Source organism: Pelodiscus sinensis, chromosome 9, assembly GCF_052426305.1.
Source record: "Pelodiscus sinensis isolate ZL-2025 chromosome 9, ASM5242630v1, whole genome shotgun sequence".
Classification (NCBI taxonomy): Eukaryota; Metazoa; Chordata; order Testudines; family Trionychidae; genus Pelodiscus; species Pelodiscus sinensis.
In genome coordinates this window covers 61,761,656-61,778,990 of record NC_143060.1, presented here as the reverse complement: position 1 = coordinate 61,778,990, position 17,335 = coordinate 61,761,656, and the positions used below count along the sequence as shown (strand labels likewise).

The 17,335-nt window shown below is 53.4% G+C and overlaps 2 protein-coding genes across 6 annotated transcripts in view; one reads left to right on the top strand and one right to left on the bottom strand.

Moving 5' to 3' along the window:
* Positions 1–14,298, top strand: part of LOC102447096 (protein FAM163A) — a 59,862-nt gene extending 45,564 nt beyond the window's left edge. For 2 of the 3 annotated variants that reach the window (XM_014575440.4, XM_025186597.3), the window contains 4 exons: positions 5,124–5,215; positions 6,909–6,929; positions 8,612–8,726; positions 9,675–14,298. In XM_014575440.4, coding sequence (XP_014430926.1) covers positions 8,634–8,726; positions 9,675–10,076 — 495 coding nt within the window. In that variant the 5' untranslated portion in view covers positions 5,124–5,215; positions 6,909–6,929; positions 8,612–8,633 and the 3' untranslated portion in view covers positions 10,077–14,298. The remainder of the gene's footprint in view (positions 1–5,123; positions 5,216–6,908; positions 6,930–8,611; positions 8,727–9,674) is intronic. The other variant, XM_075936842.2, reaches the window with a different exon arrangement.
* Positions 14,299–14,467: 169 nt separating this feature from the next.
* Positions 14,468–17,335, bottom strand: part of LOC102446845 (ADAMTS-like protein 2) — a 38,201-nt gene continuing 35,333 nt past the window's right edge. For all 3 annotated transcript variants that reach the window (XM_075936830.2, XM_075936831.2, XM_075936833.2), the window contains 3 exons: positions 17,007–17,183; positions 15,149–15,293; positions 14,468–15,050 (listed from right to left, as the gene is read on the bottom strand). In XM_075936830.2, coding sequence (XP_075792945.2) covers positions 14,932–15,050; positions 15,149–15,293; positions 17,007–17,183 — 441 coding nt within the window. In that variant the 3' untranslated portion in view covers positions 14,468–14,931. The remainder of the gene's footprint in view (positions 15,051–15,148; positions 15,294–17,006; positions 17,184–17,335) is intronic.

Sequence of the window (17,335 nt, the reverse complement as noted above, 5' to 3'; positions counted from 1 at the left end):
TGATCCAGGGTTCCCAGTGGCTGTGGTGTGTAACATACAGACAACTGTAAAGTACCAGGTGACTGACAATGTGCTGGCAAAGCAGAGAGTTGGTGATGAGCACCAGGCAGCAAGTCACTGATTCCTGGCTCCCCGTGCCCCTCCAGGCCCTGCTCCCTCCTGGGACTGTCTCAGAGCTGAACATGCAGCAGGTGTTTTCCAGGTGAAGGCCCTTGAGCATTAAGGTCCTAACTCTCGCTTGTCTAGTTCCAGCCAGAAGAGCTGCCTTTCCCCAGGTCGGGGAGAAGGGTAGAGCTATTCCCACAACGAATCCTTATGAGTGCAGGAGCAAGGAAGACGCTGGCTGCAGCCCGAGCCATCAGCCAGGCATGCTCGGTGCCAGCCAGCCATGCCATCTCTGCCCAGCCTAAAGGAATCCAGGATCAAGGCCAGCATGGCGCGTGAACATGCCCAGCCAGGACTGCGGCTCCATCTGGAGCATGTGGCCAGAGTTTGCTGGGGCTGGGCACGGTGGGGGCTTCATTAACTGGAGAGTCCGGGTGGCCCAGTTCACCATCGCGTGACTTGGCTCCCTGCTGCCCACGCAGCATGCGGCTTTGCCTTTCCTGCTTTTGTTTTCCTCCATTTCAGTTGTCAAACCGAGTCTGATTGAAGCTCAGTGCGGATAAATTGTCCTGTCCTTCCTTCAGCCCCTCTTAGAATCACCTCTTTGCGCTGCTCTTCGTGCGCTAGACGTTTTCCCCTTTCCCTCACTCTCTGCTTCTCTCCCGCGTAGCAGTCAACTCCGGGAAGGGCTCCTTTTTATTATTATTATTTTTGAACAGGCAGGAATTCTTCCTCCCTTCAAATCCCTGACCAATGAGTCTTAGGATATGTCTACACAACAGAGGGTTTTTTTTTTTTCAGAAAAACAGCTGTTTTCCCGAAAAAACGTCACTTACGTCCACACTGCAATCACATTTTTTCGAAAAACAAAAAATCGGAAGAACAGAGGGGTTTTCCCAACTTTAGTAAACCTCTTTCTACGAGGATGAAGCCTTTTTCCAAAAGAGCTCTTTGGGAAAAAGATGTGTGTGGATGGGGAAGAGGGAGTTCTTTCGAAAGAAGAGGAAAAAGCACAGGTGCCCTGGTGGCCACTCCGTCCATAGTAATCACAGCCTAAATGCAAGATAGCGTCCATGCAGTGTGCGCGCTATCTGTGGAAAAAGCAGATGGCTTTTTCAATGTGCTTTGGCAGTATGGATGCTCTCTTTCGGAAGAAGTTTTTCCGGAAGATCTCTTCTGGAAAAGCTTCTTCCAAAAGGCGCCTGCAGTCTATACATAGTCTTCGTCTGGAGGTGAGGAGGGGCAAGAGTCTCTGTCTCCAGGGCTACCAATTCCTGCCCCGTTTCTACACACAGGCTATTAAAAAAGCTTTCGCCTCACTCCTGCAGCATGGCTCATTGGCCTCAGGACAGGGGGCTAAGAATAGAACTTGCTTGTGTGATACACGGGGTCCGGTTTCCCTGGAGGAACAGCTGCTGGTGGGCTGATAGCTCATCAGGGACCCCCTCTTACTCGGGGGAAGCATGGGACCAGGTTGCTGTGGTAACCGAGAGTGCACATCCGAGCCGCTGGTGGTGGTGAAGCTGGGAGGGGTAAAACGAGAGGAGAGGCAGAGGTGTCAGCCAATCCTGCACGGCCGGGGAAAGGGCTTGCCGGCAGCATGCCACTAATGTGGGGATGCTGATGTGGGACTCCCAGGGCAGTTTGGAGGCTGGAATGGGGGTCAGACATTAGGGAGGGCTGCCCCAGTCCCTGCCCCAGAGACCAAGTGGGGCAGGGGCTCTCCATACACAGCTGGCTCAGGGCTGTACCTGTCCCCCACGCCGACCAGAAGAACCGCTTGTCCCTGCTGAGCCAGGCAGTTCCGGTGCAGCTGCCGAAGTGAAGCGTGCAGGGTGTGGATGGCTGGGTCAAGCCAGGCCCAAAGCACAGCACGATCAGCCTGCCCCGGGCAGAGGTGAAACCAGCTGTAGGTCATAATTTTGCTGAGTAGCTTCCAGAGTCCACTTGCTGTTGGGGAGGGTGGAGGGGGTGTTGTGAAAGCGCCGGGTGCCAGTGCGAGGCGGCCTGGTGCGTCTCCAGCGCCCCACTAGTCTGACCAAGCGTGTCGCTCCTCAAGCCAAACGTTTATAATACGAACCTGACGTACGGCGCCCCCTGTGCTCCATTCCGGGGGTTCTCCGCAGCCGAGGCAGCTCATCCGTGCCACATCCTGTGATGACTTTTTTTTACCACGAGACACTCAGACCAAGGCCACCATCGTCCTTCTCACATGCAGTGTCATCGAACCTCGGATTGCCAAATGGCTAGTGGACTAGCACCGCTGTATGGAATGTCCCCCCTGCCATGACCCACCAGTGTTACTTCATGTTACCCCTTTTGTGCGCTCTGTTACTGCCCTGGCACTGCCCGAGGAATAGGCTACAGCTGAAGTTGCTCTTTGGGTGTGGAACATTGAGCTCTGTCAAGGAGGGTCTGTCCTGGAACCACAACAGCTGGAGATGGAAAGATCACTGAACAAGTTACGCTGGGCGCAAAATGTGTCTCGCACCCCATGCAAGTTCCTTTGCTTTGAAGCTTCAGAAAAACATTCCGGATTTGGTCAATGGGCACGTTTCATTCTGACTGTGAGCTTTTTATTTTACTTATTTTCGGATATGAATTGACTAAAGAGTTTCAGAAAATTGTTGGACCAAACAACAAAACTTTACATCGTTTTGAAGCTTGATTCTCTTTCCCTCTTCCCACATGCACACACCGGAGATTTGTTGAAATCAGCCCTTTCCTGCCAACAACTTCAGTTGAGACAAATGAACATTTTCTGATGGAAAAGCAATTAGTTGGAAAATCCCCCTCCAGTTGTCGCTGGCCAGTGCAGGACTGCTCCGTGTTGGATATTTACCAATGTTTTGACAAGTCTGCTTTTAAATAACTGACCAATGGGGATTCTGCGGTGCTTCTTGGGGACCATAGTCGAATATTTCTGCCTCTTAGAATATTTCCTTGAAGTTGAACAAAGCTCTTTTTGTTTAACTTGATTCCATGGAAAAAAACAACAAATGTCTGGTAGCACTTTATAGACTAACAAAACATGTAGTTGGTATCATGAGCTTTCGTGGGCAGAGCCCACTTCTTCAGATGACCGGAGTTATGAGTTTGGGATGTGAACACTCGAAATAAATAGGAGAGGGGAAAGGGAAGGGGGATGGGAGACAGAGCATCAGTAAGTATCTGGAGAATAGGTACTTAAACCTAAGTAGATAAAAATCAAAGTCAACAGATAGATTCCCATGTCAGGAAGCATACTACTCAGAGAGCTGTTAGCACCTTCAATGGTTGTTAAATTGGTAGTGTCCCAACCAGCCTTCATCAAGATTGAGTCCATTAGCATGTGAATTGAATTTGCAGATGAACTGTAATTCCAGTGATAGAAATGTAGCCGTGTTAGTCTGGGGTAGCTGAAGCAAAATGCAGGACAACGCAGCACTTTAAAGACTAACAAGATGGTTTATTAGGTGATGAGCTTTCGTGGGCCAGGCCCACTTCCTCAGATCAAATAGTGGAAGAAAATAGTCGAAGAAAATAGTGACTATTTTCTTCCACTATTTGATCTGAGGAAGTGGGTCTGGCTCACGAAAGCTCATCACCTAATAAACCATCTTGTTAGTCTTTAAAGTGCTACATTGTCCTGCATTGTAATTCCAGGGCTTCCCTGTGGATCTGGCTTCTAGAGAATTAATCTAAGAGGTTTCCATTTTCTTCCTACCTTTGTTGTTGTTTGTAGCCTCGTTATAAGGATTTGGCGTATCTCACTGAATGTTCCCCGCCATCAAGGCAAAGACAGCTACGTGCACTCGATACTTCTAATCTGTTCCCACACATCTTCCCCACCCTGCTCTAATTTTTCTTGTCCCTCTTTCTGAATTTCCAGCTTGCCCCCATCAGCTGGTTTACATAAGTGCTTCCTGTGCTGAGTGATATGACTAGCCTCTGAGCTGAGGCATTGGTGGGACGTGGACTGGGGGAACTCCTTGCAGGGGAGTGTCTAGCAATCTGCTCCCCTAGGAACAGTCGGTCGTTTGGTGTGATCCAGTGGGAAAGACCAAAGGCCCTTTAGAAAAGTCAGCGCTAGCAGAGATAATGGAGCTGCATGCAGAGCGGCACGATCCTTCTCTTTTCCCCTCCATTCCCCAGCCTGCTTTCAGCTCAAACAGTGCGTGGGCCGATTCCTTGTGCACTGTGTGTGTAGTTACAGCTGTGAAACATCTGCCTTATGGGGAGTTGTCCATATGGCCATGGGAACCCATCGGGCATGTGGCAGGCTAACAGGCAGCTGCTTGGCACCATCACAGGCTGCTCTGCGGCTGAGGCCACCTCCTATCCAGGCTGCCCCCTCACTTGCTCCATTTCACGAGTTAATGAGTATCTCTTGAGGGTTTAATTAGATTGGATTGGCCAGAGCTCAGGTCCCATCCTGAGGGGCTGCGACTCAAAGGGAAACAGGGAACGATTAATGAAAAGTGATCACGGCAACTGCAGCCCATTTTCCCCAGTTACTGAATCAGTGCTGCATGGGGGAAAGGGAAACTGACAGACCCTGAGCGGGGGGTGTCGCTGGTAAACAGGCTGCCGGGAAACTGGGTCCACTGGCCTTAGGGTGGGTGGATTTACCCTCTTCCTTTTGGAGCAGGAAGGACTGGGTCACTCCCAGGCAGGATGTCAGGTAAGGCAAATCCTGTGTTTCCAGCTGAACGGCATTATAATGGGAGCTGTCAAAGAGTAATTGAGGGGTTCCCAGACCTGTGGCCCGTCCCTAGCTCTGACACATCACTGATGTGTGACCCCGAGCAAATCACTTTGCCTCTGTCTCCCCTCCCAACCTGTCTTGTCTGGTCCAATGGGGAGCTCTCTTTTGGGGGCGGGGAGGGGGAGAAAGAGAGAGAGAGTGTGTGTGTGTGTGTGTGTGTGTGTGTGTGTGTGTGTGTCCCTGCTCTCAACTGTGATTGGCAGGCGCCGCTGTCACATCAGTAACCACAGTACTGCTTTCTACATCCTTCTTCTGGTTTCTCCCCCCTCAGCGACAAGCCACACCTGGCCATGTGGCACTTCTGTCTCCCGTCATCTCCTCTTGGGCCCATGTGACTCTGGCACCATTGCAGCCGTTTTCAGTGTAAGTGTCCAGCCAAGCTACTCAGGACAGCCCACCTGCTCCAGGTTAGACATCTGGTTGGTGTTTGAAATAAGCCCCCGAGTCTGGTGGGGAAGGGGAGACGTGCTCCCCGTGCGCTGATCCTCCGTTTGATGTCGTGTGGTGACTGCAGATCTATGCTCTAGGGGACACTATACCAAGAACACAAGAGGCTGATCTGGTGGCAACGGCACCACCTGAGCCTGGCTCTGCTACTGACTGCCTGTGACACCATGGGCAAGTCACTTAGGGCTCATCTCTGCAGAGTTAACTCCAGTTACAACTTGAGTGATGCCCCAAATTCCAGTCCTGGCCTGCCCCTGTTGGTTGGCAACCTGGCTGCTCTCACGCAGTCCAGGCTAACTTGAGTATACCCAGCTTAGCAGTGACGTCACAGCCTGTGGGGTAGGCACTGTCCCCATACAGCAGGTAGTTAAGAGAGGCCCTGCTACTGGTTGGAGCTTTTTGGGGGCGCGTCTACTGGCTGTGGAAGCGAGTCTCCTTGTGGTGTTTGATCCCTGGAAAACACATATGGAGCAGCAACGCCAGCGTCCGAGAGGTGGCTGAATTCATTGGACATGCAGAAGCACTTGGAGAGCCGGAAGCTGCCGCGCTGCCAGGGGCACCCCAGCGGCCCTCGTGTGGGAGTCCCTGAAAGGCTTCTGAGCAGCTGAGGCTTTGGTCCGAGTCTCAAAAGGTTGCACTAGTGTCCGTGTTAGAGCGGCAGGGAGCTGCTGAGCCTTTCACTAGTGCACGAGGCGGCACGGCTGGGCTGGGGGAAGGAGTTGGGCACTAGTGGGGCCACAGGGTTAGGTGGGCACTGCCAGTCCCGCTGGGGCAGGGCTACCCGTGCTTTCAGGGGATCCAGGCAGTGCACTGAAATGTGGACTCCCCATGTGTGTGATGCCTGATCCTGGCCCTTGTGAGCAGCCCAGATAGACCTGCCCAGTGCAGGAGGGGAGGGCGGGGGAGGCCGTTCTCAGGGAGCAGAAGGAAGCGGAATCTTCTCCCCCGGGCCATAGAGCCTCTGCAGGACCATCAGGCGTGGCCCCTGGACTCTGCCACGTCGCCTCGTCCCCGACCCCTCCGGTCCTAGGCCCAGCAATGGGAGTGAGCGAATGCGGGGCCTGGTTCTCAGAGGCGCTTGGCATCTCCGATTCCCATTGCCTTCCACAGGAGCTGTTAGCGCTTGGTGCGGCTGGACATCAGGCGCTGAATGCCCCACGCCTGTCTGGGTTCGAATCACCGCCCCCTGGTGGCGGGTGGGAAATATTGCGCAATGGATGAACATGGTCTAGGGCTGGGCAATTATTTTTTTTTGCTGGAGGCCATTTCAGGAATTTTTTAAATGGCCTGGAGCAGAAGGGGCGTGGCCTCAAGTGGAGGGGCGGGGCTAGGATGCTTCCTCACCCACAGACCATGATTGGCCCCCCCCAAAGTTCCTCCTGGTGGTGGGAGGAGACTTAGCATGCTCCCTCTTCTGCCCCCAGGCCAATCAGGGTTTGGGGGCGGGGGATCGCACGAAGCCTCCTCCCAGCCCCTAATTGGCCTGGGGGTGAGAGAGTGACAAGGCCTCCGTGGGCCAGATCAACCCACCTGGCAGGCCTGGGGAGGTCCCTTTTCCCACCCCTGGTCTAATCTCTCTCTCTCTTCCCCCCTCCCCCATCCCACGCAGGTCCAAGCATCCGTCAGTGAAGTAAGTGCCGTTTTATTAACCCTTTCAGGCCTGTCCCCCACTTCGTGCCCTCTTTGCGCCGGCTTCCCGCCTCTGCAGCATTTTAGTGCTGGATGGTGCTGAGCTATTGCGGAGCGCCTGAGGGCTTTCCCCAGGGCTGCTGATGCCTGGGAGCCGGCTGTGCTCTGGAGTTCGGGTTTGCCACGGCCAGGTCAGGCTGTGCCTTTTCGGCGTTCCCTGCTCGAGCTCTGGGCTCTAATCTGGCGTCATGCTCCTCGTCACCACTGCACTTCTCTCTGGAGGGACGTCTGTGCTTATTCCTGCTGATGTGAGCCACCTGCAGTTGGCCCAGGCAGGTCACACGGCACAGGGACCTCCTTTTTGAGGGGCAGCCCTGTATCCCTCACCTGGAAACTTGCTGGCCCACTCGAGGCCACAGGCAGGGGCTTGAGTCTGTTCTCCCCTGGTGTATTGACACGCTGCCCGTGTAGCTGTAAGAACATCAGCCTAATTCACCCCTTCCAAGCTTAACTGGACAGTCTCCCAGCTTGTGTGTTGTTGAGTTAGTGCCACCTAGTGACTATGCCGGAAGCTTGAAGGTAGGGGTGCGAACAGGTAACAGGTTACCTGCTGAGCATCACCCCTAGGCTATGTCTAGACTACGAGCTTTCTCTGCAAAAAATACGCTAATGAGGGACTCATTTGCATGAGTCACAATCTCATTTGCATATTTTTTGCCGCTCCGTTTTTGTGCTAGGGGTTTTTGCGCAAAAACAAGCAGTGTGGCCGTTTCCTTTTTGCGCAAACACCTTTTTTTCCACAAGATCCCTATGCCCCCAAAAAGGAGGTTTACCGATCTGGCGGAAAAAGGGTTTTTTACACAAAAAGAAAATGTCCACGCTGCTTGTTTTTGCACCAAAACCTCTAGCACAAAAACGGACCCGCAGAAAATATGCAAATGAGATTGCGACTCATGCAAATGAGTCCCGCATTAGCATATTTTTTCCCAAGAAAACTCGTAGTGTAGACGTAGCCTTACTGAGTCTGGCTTACCGGATACCGGTTAACCGGTGCCCGGGAGCAGCCCTTGGCCTGCTGCAGGTGGAGGGCTGCCCGGGCAGAGCCAGGAGCTAGTAGCAGCCTTGGCCCCGGAGCCAGGATCCCACTTAGTTGGTAAACCAGTTGAATGTTAGGTTAACCAAACATCTAACCAGTTAACTGATTCAATGGAATTTTACATCCCTACTTGAAGGGTCAGAACTCAGGGGTCTGTCCCTGACTGGTTCATTGACCCTTGGGTGAATCCTTCCAGCTTGGCTCCCTCACCAATAGCATGGGGTAATGGGCTGCAAGGGTTAATTACTGTTCGTTAAGCGCTTTGGGAGGCCCGTGTGGAAAGGGATAGGGTGTGAGGTACAAGAGACGGCTCTTCCGCTCCCCTCTTCGCTAGTCCTGGAGAGCTGCATTTCACTGGCCACAGCTTTCTCCATCCTTCTGTCTATTTTGCAGACTTTCTCCCACATGCACAGAAAACGCCCTGGGCTTGATTCGGCTGCCACTCCGCTGCCCCCATGTAAAGTCAGTGGAGGCTGCATGGATACAGCAGCTGCATAATCCCATCCCCTAACCCTGACCACGGTAACTGACCCTTGCGATCCACCCTCTCGCGTTTAACCCCCTCCTTTCCTTGCCCTGCCTTTCAGAGTTTGATGGAGAATCGGTCGGATGACAGCAGGAACTGTTGTTATCACCGGCGGAATACTAGCGACTGTGATCCTACTGTGTATTATTGCTGTGCTCTGCTATTGTAGGCTACAGGTACGTAAGGGCACTTCGGAGGCGTGTACCTCTGCTGGGTACGTCCCTGCACCATGCAAGTGAGTTAGAGGAATGCTGCTGTGCATTGCTATGTACCCCGCTGCCGCAGGACCTGGGGTTGTGTCATTGTTAGATCTTTGTTATCTCTTTCCCGGGACGCTCCAGGGTGTGAAGGGTTAATGGCTTTTCCTTTCTCCCGGTGGGTGGGTGCAGATCCTGGGGGTGGCGGTTTTGCAGAGGATGGTGTGAAGGCCAAGACTAGATAAGTTCACGGAGGACAGGCTGCTGGGCTGTTTGCCAGTAGCTGGGCATAGGTGACAGGAGCGATCACTTGATTGTTCTGTTCACTCCCTCTGGGCACCTGGCATTGGCTACTGTCAATGTCCTGTCCTGAAGATGGACCTTTGGTCCTGCCCAGTGTGGCCATTTGTAAGTCCTTTGTGTCTCCTCTCCAATGGTTCTGTGTGGCAGTCCCAGTAGTTGACGGTTATCCCTCAGCCCAGCTGAAAGGGAGACTTTCAGAGATGGAGAAACATGGGAAGGGGGGGTTTCAAGAATGACCATGAATCCTAAAAATGCCTTCAAATGTAGCCTGAGTCCAAGACCGTACGGGAAAGACCCTCTAGGACAGTGTTTCTTAAGACAGAGGAACACCAAACAATATTTTTTTTATGAGGAACACCAAGGATTTTTTGTTGAGGGAGAGAAAAAAGGTTGGGGGGGGGAAGGGTTGGAGGGAAAGTTATTAAGGGGAAAAAAAAGGTCAGGGGAAAGTTATTGAGGGGGAAAAAAAAGTCGCCTACCCCTTTAAGGGTGGCCATTTTGAATTCTGTTCTCCATGGCACATTAGTGTGTCACGGAACACAGTTTAAGAAACACTGCTCTAGAAGCCTTTAGCTGGAGAGCGCACCATCCCCTCGCTAACCCGAGCCTTTCCCTTGTGCACAGTATTATTGCTGCAAGAAAGATGAGTCTGCTGAGGAAGAGGAAGAGGAGGAGGAGGAGGAGGAAGAGCCGGATCTTCCCGCCCACTCGCACCTTACGACCTGCAATGCCTGCAACGCTCGCGTCGTGGATGGGCAGGGCAGCCCTGCGCCCCCACCCCATGAAATTAACCAGCATGGCGCTCGGAACTACTGCCCGACCTGTTCCCCCTACGGCTCGCCCTTTTACATACGGACCGCCGACATGGTGCGGAACGGTGGCGAGAGAGTCACCTACACGCCCACATGCTGCCAGGAAAGGGGGCCGCCCATCAAAATGGCAACCCTCCAGCGTTACCCGATGACCCGTCATGGCACTGTCCGCGAGGCCTTTCTGAACCCGAGGGCTATTAGTACAGACGTGTAATCACCGTTGTCCCGGTCTCACAGGGTGCGCCAACGAGATGGCCACTGAGGGTTGGGAGTTTCCATTTCTTTCCGTGGGATTTCTTGCAACAGAGAGGAACCCTTGAATGAATGAGGACAGCTAAGTAAGAGACCCAGCATGGTCCTGGGTTGTCCTGGGTCCAGATCATTGTAAGCTTCTGTGGGACATTTGAATGAAGAGGTTGGACGTGGTGATTTCTGAACCCGTAATAAGTATAGTAATTATTATTCCACTGTATCTATTGAAGGGATTTGTCTAATGAGGGCTATGTACAGTACAAACTAACTTAATTATTTAGACTCTTCTGACTCTCCAGACTCTCTTAAGTCCTTAATGAGGTCTTTCGTGTCTAGACCAACCAAACTCTGCTTGTCACTTTCCAAGGCAATACCACTGGTCTCGTGTTGATGAAATGAGCACAGGCAGAAGAGCGTGGAGGCATTCTGGGAGCTGTCAGCTCCAGCAGCGACTGTGGCATTAGAAAGGAGGAAGAGAGAGAGAGGGAGGGTGAAGATCTAGCCAAGTTGCGGGGCATTCTCACACTCTTGCTTGACGAAAGCGAACGGAGAAGCAAATAAATGAATTGTTTGATCGTTTTGTTCCCTTCACATCCTATTAGCTGCAACTGAGCACTGGTGTCTGTCTTAGAATGTAAAACAGAATAACCTCTCCCTGGCTACTTTAGATAATTCCTGGGGGGACAGATGAGGGGGGAGAGGAAAGGGACTAGTGAAATTACTGACATGTGCTCACAATGCAGATGATGCTCCTGCTGCTGCCAGAAAAAAAATCCTTTTATCTTCACAGGCTTTTTTTTAGGCGTGATTTTAATTTAGTTTAGAGGCATTAAAAAGCGCAAGATTTTATTGAAAAATTGTACCATCAAGAACTAAAAGCTCTCAGTGTGCAAAGCCCTGTGCCATCTTCTGGGGAACGGCGACGTATTCTTTTTAGGACTAACTCTGTTTACGACAGTTGCAGTGGGGGAGGTCTAGGTTGGATACCAGGAAAAACTATTAGACTAGGAGGGGGTAAAGCGCTGGGATGGTTCCCTAGGGAGGGGGTGGAATCTCCATCCCTAGAGGTGTTTAAGTCCTGGTTTGACAAAGCCCTGGCTGGGTTGATTGAGTTGGGGTTGGTTCTGCCTTGGGCAGGGGGCTGGACTCGGTGACCTGTTGAGGTCTCTTCCAGCCCTAGATTTGTGACAGCAATAGGGATGGAATAGACCTACTGGATCACAACCACACAAGCAGATCTGTAGGGCACTAGATTGGAGGCTGACGCCTACTTTCTGTGGTAAAATGGGGTCACAGCATGAAAAATGTTGACAACCTAGAACGTCCAGTCCAGCTCTCGGTAAAACTGACTTTTTTTTTTTATCTCCACTACCAAGTGAGGTAAAAATTACTAAAAAAAGCATCTCTCTCATGCTGGTCCATTTCCTTAGCAACCAGTCGCAGGGCCCCTGCCGCGTGAGGTAAGAATTGGTCGCAGATGAGCTTACAGCGCCACACACATGCCCTCAGGGATGGCAGCTGGAGAATGTTCAATGCATGTCCGCATTGAACTCTAGGTGGAATTATTTAGCACTGTAGATGGCGAGAGAGGAAATAGTTGGAAGCCATGGAAGGAGCTGGACTGACAGCCTCGTGACTGATCAGCTGAGGTCTGACGTGGTGCTGAAGCGCAGACCTGGGGGACCCATGCTGGCAGGTAAGAGGAGTGTTTGGTCTTCAGACCCATTTATTTGTTGGTGACCTCCCACCCAGACAGCCAGGGACAAGGCAGATTAGTGTCCAATGTGATGGAGGGTGCTTGTGCTTTGAGCGCCTCCATCCGGAACCAACCCATCTGGGGTAGGCCAGTAAATGGGCCACTGGTCATCTGCTGGTTTGTATTTGAAGCAAGGCCTTGAAACTGAAAGTCTTGGCACCCAGGACCCTACTCCACCCTGTCCACACTGCTACCCCTAAACAGAATATGCCCAAGTTGCTCATCTTACCCCTGGGAGGAAAAAAACACCTAATGGGGACAGCACGGTAATAGCAACAAAGGCCTCTGACCCGTAGGCTGTGTCTAGACTGCAGGGCTACGTCTAGACGGGCATGATTTTCCGCAAATGCTTTTAACGGAAAACTTTTCCGTTAAAAGCATTTGCGGAAAAGAGCGTCTAGATTGGCACGGACGCTTTTCGCGGAAAAGCGTCCACGGCCAATCTAGACGCAGTTTTGCGCAAAAAAGCCCCGATCGCCATTTACACAATCAGGGCTTTTTTGTGCAAAGCAAATCTGAGCTGTCTACACTGGCCCTTTTGCGCAAAAGTTTTGCGCAAAAGGACTTTTGCCCGAACGGGAGCAGCATAGTATTCCCGCAAGAAGCACTGATTTCAGACAGTAGGAAGTCAGTGTTCTTGTGGAAATTCAAGCGGCCAGTGTAGACAGCTGGCAAGCTTTTCCACAAAAGCAGCTGCTTTTGTGGAAAAACTTGCCAGTCTAGACACAACCAGGGTTTTTTCGAAAAAGGTACCGTATTTTCCGGCATATAAGGCGCCTGGGTGTATAAGACGACCCCCTAATTTTCCAGTTAAAACATAGGTTTTGGCCTATACTCGCCGTATAAGACTACCCCCCCCCCCTTCCGAGGCAACACCATTTAATAACATCAGATTTGATTTAAATAATTTTAATTAAAATGGTTTTGACTTACCGGTACTTAAAATCCTTCAAAATCCTCATCATGTTCATACAAAGCCTGCTCGGATTGGCAAAGGTTGTAATAGCCCGCCTCTCTGACTCAGCCAATCCGAGCAGGCTTTGTATGTGTTAATAGATGACACCGCTTGCCGTGATTGGCTCAGCGCGGTACATACAGTATCAGCACAGGGACGTTCTGTATGTAGCCGAAGCTACAGTACTGTATTAGGGCACATCCAGCGGGCTAAAAGGTAATAATAGGGACGTTCTGTATGTAGCCGAAGCTACAGTATGTTTATACCCGGCGTATAAGACGACCCCCGATTTTTGGGGGATTTTTTTAGTATAAAAAGTCGTCTTATACACCGGAAAATACGGTAGCCTTTTTTGAAAAAACTTCACCTGCGTCTAGACGACAGCCGCATTCTTTTGAAATTAAATCGAAAGAACACGGCTTTTCTTTCGACGGTGGTAATCCTCATTTCACGAGGAAGAACGCCTTTTTTCGAAAGTGTTCTTTCGAAAAAAGGCGTTCTTGAATGTAAACAGGCCTTTTTCGAAACAGAGCATCCAGACTGCCTGGGTGCTGTCTTTCGAAAAAGCAGCTCACTTTTTCAAAAGAAGAGGTTGCGGTCTAGACGCTCTCTTTTGAAAGAGGCTTGCAATCTAGACATAGCCCAAGTGTTCACCAGACTTGCTCCCATTGGCTTTGTCCCAGCTCTGATGGGTCAAGGAAAGCCCTAACTCAACAAGTCCTCTCCTTTCATATGCTTGACGTACCTGCTTTCGCTAGCCCTCCCTTCCTCCGGAACTTAACCCTCCACACGACCTGCAGGGGTCAAAGCACAGCGTGTGGGCGACCCAGCGCGCTGCTCTGCCTCTGTACTAGGAAGTAAGGGACATTTTGGAACAGCAGGTTATTTCAAATTGTGGCGCTGTGTAGCTAGCTTATTGCGTAATTTGGCACTTTCAAAATTTGGCATCACTCAAATTGCGTAGCTTATTTTGAGCTGCGGTGCAGTGTTGATGCACCTTGAGGGCTTAGCAAGGAGTGTTACCTCTCCCCAGTGAAGGTTGCTGGGTTCAAGATGGGGCACTTTTTGGCAGGCCGTAGTCACTGCGGGGCACACCTCTATAAGGAAGGTCGCTGTAGTTTGCTCCATTGTACGCACATTCACTGTGACCCTTACGCTTCTAGCCGCCGGCTGTGCCCTGAGCTAGGCGAAGCGGGCTGCGTGGGGTAGCACACCCAAGCTGAAACACCCCTCTCCCCCCCAATCACACATGAAATACCAACCACATTTCTCACTTACGCTGGAACGTGTGGCTAAGTACAAAAGTGCACGAGACAGAACTCAAGTGAGAGCCTAAAAAGTAGCTTCAGACCGGCTAAGAAAAGCCCGACCTTTCTACCGCCGATTTCTCCTCTTGTTGTTCTACGGCTTTGTTGCTCAGATATGACCACAGAGCGAATGTTGGAAATAAACGAGGACTTTGAACTACAAAGTGGGCGGTCTCTCTTCTTTGCTCGAGCCCGGGCAGGTTTTCCATGGTGCTGCGCTAGAAGCTGTGGTACCCTCCCTACCGTTCCAACTCTGCCAGGCCCTCCTACACCTCCCATCCTTGCCAGTCCCGCTCCCGTCCGTGCCCAAACACACCTGCGCAGCCAATACACAATGATGGGGGATTGCTTTACTGTCAAATGGACTGTACGGTTTGAGACCTGAGCTTGCAGCTGCAGGGTACAAGGGATTCCTTGCTCGCATCCCTGAAGCTCTGGGTACAGACCCCGCTGGGGCAGCGCCACAAACCAGCGGCGTGGCGGGGCAGAGGCGCGGTTGCTCAGAGACGATGGAGAGCTGGGACCAACTTCTCACTCTACCCAATCTCCGGCTGCTCCTTAGGAATTGCTGGTCTCTCTCTAAAAGGTCCCGTAAAGTCCCCTGGGTGAAGAGGGAACCGTGACTGCTAGGTGGGGCTCTAGGAATCCTTCGGAGCCGAGCAGGATGGTCTATAGGGATTGGCTCCAGCTCGGAGCACCCCAGGCAGGATGGCTTGTCTCAGAAAAGGGGTGTATTGTGGGGTCTGTTTCTAGGGGGATCTTGCCCCTTGGTCGTGGAAGAAGCATGGTGTGGCGGACGTCAGGGCGCCTTACTCCTACACGACCGGCAGCAGGCCTTCCGGTAGTACCAATGGGAGCACAGCTTCACCTTCAGCACCAGCATGCAGTTGGCCGTCAGTTTGTCTTCACAGGCTTCGTCTGGGGAGCGAAAGCGGCCACAGCTGGGGTTCAAAGCAAGGGCTCGCCCCCAGATCTGAGCTGCCCCCCCCCTCGCCTCCAAGAACCTCCCTCTTTACCTGGCGCCTCCGTGGGGCACACCTGGAGCTGGCATGTCTGCTTGGCGTCGGGTTTGGAAGCTGGGTCGCAGCCCTGCCCCAAGGCATCTCCCTGGTAGCACTTCACCTCCCGGAGCCGCAGGCCGGCCCCGCACGTCTTACTGCACTGTCAGAAGCAAGGGGGAGACGTGGGCTGGCGCACGGCGCCTTGCTATCAACCCCCCCCCCCCCCGAATCACTCCTCTTGGCCCACAAGGCAGGCATGTTCACCAAGGCAGTCCCCACAGCAAGGCCCCAGCCAGCTTCTCCCCTAGTGGGGGAACCTACTGTTCTTTCTGCATTTCCTTATGCCCGTTACTGACTGATCGCAAGCTGCCAGCGCTCCCTTCTCCAGCTGGCTCTCAGCGGAACAGCTCCCAGCTCCGATCCATCCCGCAGCTGTGCTGAGAGCGCTACGAGCTACATCCAAGGATTGGCCTCGTGCACTAGCATCCCCAGCGTGCTCCCTTGTATGCAGGTTGGCACAGCTCTTGCAGACCCTCCGCATGCCCTGGGGCAAACCGTCTGAGATCTTCAGACCCCCAGCGCTAATGGGCTGCAAAGGAGGCTGGCAGGGCTAGTTGGTGAGGAAGGAGGCTGCAGAAGGGACTGGGGATGGAGGAAAGACCCTTTCTCAGCACTGCAGGGAACCTGTTCAAATCCTTGGCCAGCGCAGATGGGGACAGAAAGTGGCTTCCGGCAAACAGCCCTTTTAGTGGCCGATGGGTAATAAGTGTGAAGGTTTCAATCTACCGCCCACTGCTTAGGAGAGGCCCATGCATTGCAAAATATATCCTGCCACAGCTACCTGCTTGCTAATTAGTCCGGGCAGGGCTGGACTAAGGGGTGGACGAGCCGGACAGCTGCCCAGGGCGCCGACCGATGCGGGGCGCCTGATGGCATCTGTAAGGGGCCCCGCGTGGTGCCCTTTAGAGCTGCCATCAGGCACCGCGCGCCTGGCTCCCGCAGCGCCAGCCCCCCCATCCCCGCGGCACCGGCCAGCAGCGCCCTTCCCCCCACGGCCGTGGGGCCCTGTACGGCCAGGCACGGCCCGCCCCAGGCTGCATGCTAGCAGCGGTGGCTGGGCTGGGCTGGGCAGCGCATGCGCTGTGCACCCAGGGGGGTGGGCCTGTGCCCCCCAGGGGGGCGGGCCCGTGCATGCGCCGTGTGCCCGGGGGTGGCACCGTGCACCCGGTCCCGGGGCACCACAACGGCTCAGGCTGGCCCTGAATCGGGGGGAGTGGGGAGAGAACACAGCAGAAATGCCAGATATAGAATGATCTGAGAAACTTAGCTCCTGTCTCCTCTCCGGAGGAGAGGCCTTGAAAGGCCAGGCTGGGGCACATGGGTGGGTTACGGAGGGCGCTTGCTCCGTTGCTGCCCCTTGTGAGGCCAAACAGGTTTCTCGTCCCCGGGGCTATCAGCCTGGCCCCGTTCACTCGCATAAACCCGCACCGATTCCATTCCATTGTAAGGCAGGAAGAAAGTTGGCTCCTGGAGGGCCGGGGTGCGCATCCTGCTCTCTGGGGAATGACACCCAAGGGAGACGGTCACCAAGCTGCTTGCCAGTACCCAGCACACGGGTAATTGGCGTCCCTACGCCTGCTAGGTCTGTACTCAGCGCCTCAGGGATGTGAGTAGGTCCAGCCTGCCCCAACAGCTGGAAGGAATCGGGTTGGTGGGTCCAGACAGACCGAGGCACGACGAGAGCGCAGCAATTCCCCCCGACTTTCAGCCGCCCGGGCAGTCGCTGCAGCACTGTGGGGTGTGGGCCTGTCGTCCCTTCTCCTGGGCATTTGCCAGGCCCTGCGCTCCCCACCCTCTCCCTCGCTCGCCCTACCTGAGACCAGGACGTGGTGAACCACGTAGAGCAAGGCCTCTTGAAACAGGTGGCCTGCACCTCGGGTTTGTGGGAGCCATTGCAGCGCGTCTCTGGATACTCTCTGTACACGCCATTCTCCAGGCTGGCACACAGCACGGTCCTGGTCTTCACCCCCCGGCCGCAGCTGGCATCACACTGGCAACGGGGAAAGAAGACACCCGCTCATTTATGGCCACGAAGGCCTGCTGCATCCTGGCTGCCCGGTGAGCCAGGGCTAGTCCAGTGCATTGCCACGTCCGTCTTGGTGGGTGACGTTAGCCAGGGACTGGAGGAACGCTCACATGGGC